Here is a 2,530-nt window from a genome sequence, read left to right on the forward strand (position 1 = left end):
TGACTACAAAACTCTCATGTAATATAAAATCTCTAATAATTCCAGTTAAGATATTGTTTGTCATGTTTGCTATAATGCATTAACATTAATAATAATAATAATAAAACTTGAATTGTTTTGATTGTAATATCTTGTATTACTATTATACCTGAGGGTTAGTTTGTGAGTACATTTCTTGTAAGTACTAGCTCAAGTACCTTTTATCATAATCACCAAGAGAGTACCAACTACCAATTATTATTAATTGGACTCACCACTAACTCACTAAGAAGAATATATTCCAATGCATTCAATAGCAGGACCATCACCTCATCAGCAAGCAAAGAAGACATGTTTTAACCTGATGTATTCCTTGACATACAACCAACTAATAATTACTGTACTTATTGTTATAATGTTGGCAGTGATTGGATTTAATTTAGAAGGTGATATGGGTGTGGGTGATTATGAGTAATGAATATTGTTATTATGGGTGTGGCTAGTTAATTAACATTCTTGACAAACAATGTCTAAAGGTGAGTTTCTGTTTTCTTCCTCCTCTTTCTCATCATGTTTGTATTTTACAGGTATCTATCAACTGGGAGGGATAGCTCATCACTCAGCTCCTGTAGTAGGAGAATCAGTGTTCCTGTGGGGAGGGTATAGGCCTGACTTACCTTTTGTTCATGATTCCCCACAAAAGAGGAAATTGTTGTCCACCATTGATAGACTGGAGTTTAGGACTGGTGGTTGGTCCTCTCACGTGACCAGAGGAGCGTCACCTCCTCTAGGAGCTATAGGATACTCCTGTACTACTAGAAACAATGACATCTTCTATTTTGGCGGCGTCTGTGGAGATGAAATGTGTTTTCATAATGACGTGAACTCATTTAACAGTCTAACATATGAATGGAGTAATATAATACCAACCAGTGATGCTGTAATGAAGAGAGGGTATGGTGGTATGGTGTGTATGGAGTGTATGGGTACAGAATACCTATTTATGATAGGAGGGTTTGGTTCTACACCCACTACATACCAATCACAGTATCAGTATATTCAGTTAGGTACTGGTCGTATTCGTACTAATGAACAGAATTTATTAAATTTATCAACAAGTAAGTATTTATTAATTAATACATATATTAACAATCTATACTCTGCTTGTGATGAAATATTTTTTCAATCATTATTTTTGTTACCATTTGCATATTAAGTAGGTGCATGTAAACATTGAAGGAGTGAGCATGAGCCATCATTGTATGAAGAGACAGTTGATTTGACTAACTAATTTTGAGTTACATCAGCTACATAAAAGTAAAAATACAAAATTGAAAATGAAGCCTTCAAGCATGGATGCATCCTACTCCACCTATTAATAATTTGTCCACATGGTCTAATTAAATTTATTGATTAACGTCCCTCACCAATGCTTTAAGTGGGTGAGGGACTAGGTAGTCTGGTTGTTTGTCATTTGATTCATTGATTTAGTTTACTGAACTCTAATAATCATTTTACTCCATTTATGAATGATATTGTCAAATGTTGTCATATTGAGCCATAACTGACATGTATCTGTGCTAAGTGGAACAAAATGACAAATTTAAATTGGTCATTCCCCCCAAACTGCCAATCATCAAAATTAATTTGCAGCCATTACAGCCATTGTTATACATGTATACATGTATGTACATGATATTTGCCGTGTCATACTTATTAATTGTAATTATACTATCTATTTCTATTTAGGACAATGGATTATTCCAACTATTAGTGGTCAGTGTTGTCCTCCTACTGCTGCCTTTGCTATTGAAAAGATTACTAATAATAAAGCTGTCATGTTTGGTGGAAGAGTGTCTAGGGATGATGGTAGAAGTGATATAATGGTTAATACAGTCTATACATGTCAACTGGAGTCTGATACTACAATAGTAAGTTATCTTATTACTGTATGGGATGTATTTATTGCATGGATCAATCATGTTTGGACATTAATACATGTACATACGGGTATAGCTTGTAATTTGAAAAATGTATTTAAATGAGTTTTACATGTAGATTTGATTTAATAATTTATTTTAATAGAAATTGTACAATTATCACTAGTATTAACATAATTATTTTATAATTAAATGGACAAACTCTTAAGTATAATAGAACAGTGTACATGCATTAATACATTTTATAATATTGATTAATTCATTTTATCTAGCACTGGGAGAGTGTTAAGGGACCAGTAGTACCTGCTAGTGTACAGTGGCCTGAGGAGAGAGACTCTCATGCTATTACTAGTATCATCAGTGACGCACCTACACTAGTAATGATAGGTGGAGAGGGTAAAGATGGTCAACTAGTAAATGATAGTTGGTTACTGAATACTAGTCAGTACCAGTGGAGTAAGGTATGTGTATAATGTTATTAGTTTAGAGTGTACATGTGTGTGATACAGTGATTGTAGAGTAGTTGTCATGTTAATGTATTGTATTGTATTAATACCTTAGAAATACTCACTGTGTGCATGTACAGTACATGTAGCTAATGCATGTACATG

The 2,530-nt window shown here is 33.5% G+C and overlaps 1 protein-coding gene across 1 annotated transcript in view; it reads left to right on the forward strand.

The window, feature by feature from the left end:
* The first annotated feature begins 6 nt into the window (after positions 1-6).
* The window catches only part of LOC109588212 (kelch domain-containing protein 10-like), a 14,307-nt gene continuing 11,783 nt past the window's right edge, over positions 7-2,530 (forward strand). Inside the window, exons 1-4 of the mRNA XM_020004396.1 lie at positions 7-515; positions 567-1,097; positions 1,729-1,910; positions 2,192-2,380. Of these exons, the coding sequence (XP_019859955.1) occupies positions 506-515; positions 567-1,097; positions 1,729-1,910; positions 2,192-2,380 (912 nt within the window). The 5' untranslated portion in view covers positions 7-505. The remainder of the gene's footprint in view (positions 516-566; positions 1,098-1,728; positions 1,911-2,191; positions 2,381-2,530) is intronic.

Source organism: Amphimedon queenslandica, unplaced genomic scaffold (genome assembly GCF_000090795.2).
Source record: "Amphimedon queenslandica unplaced genomic scaffold, v1.1 AMPQUscaffold_12232, whole genome shotgun sequence".
NCBI classification, from domain to species: domain Eukaryota; kingdom Metazoa; phylum Porifera; class Demospongiae; order Haplosclerida; family Niphatidae; genus Amphimedon; species Amphimedon queenslandica.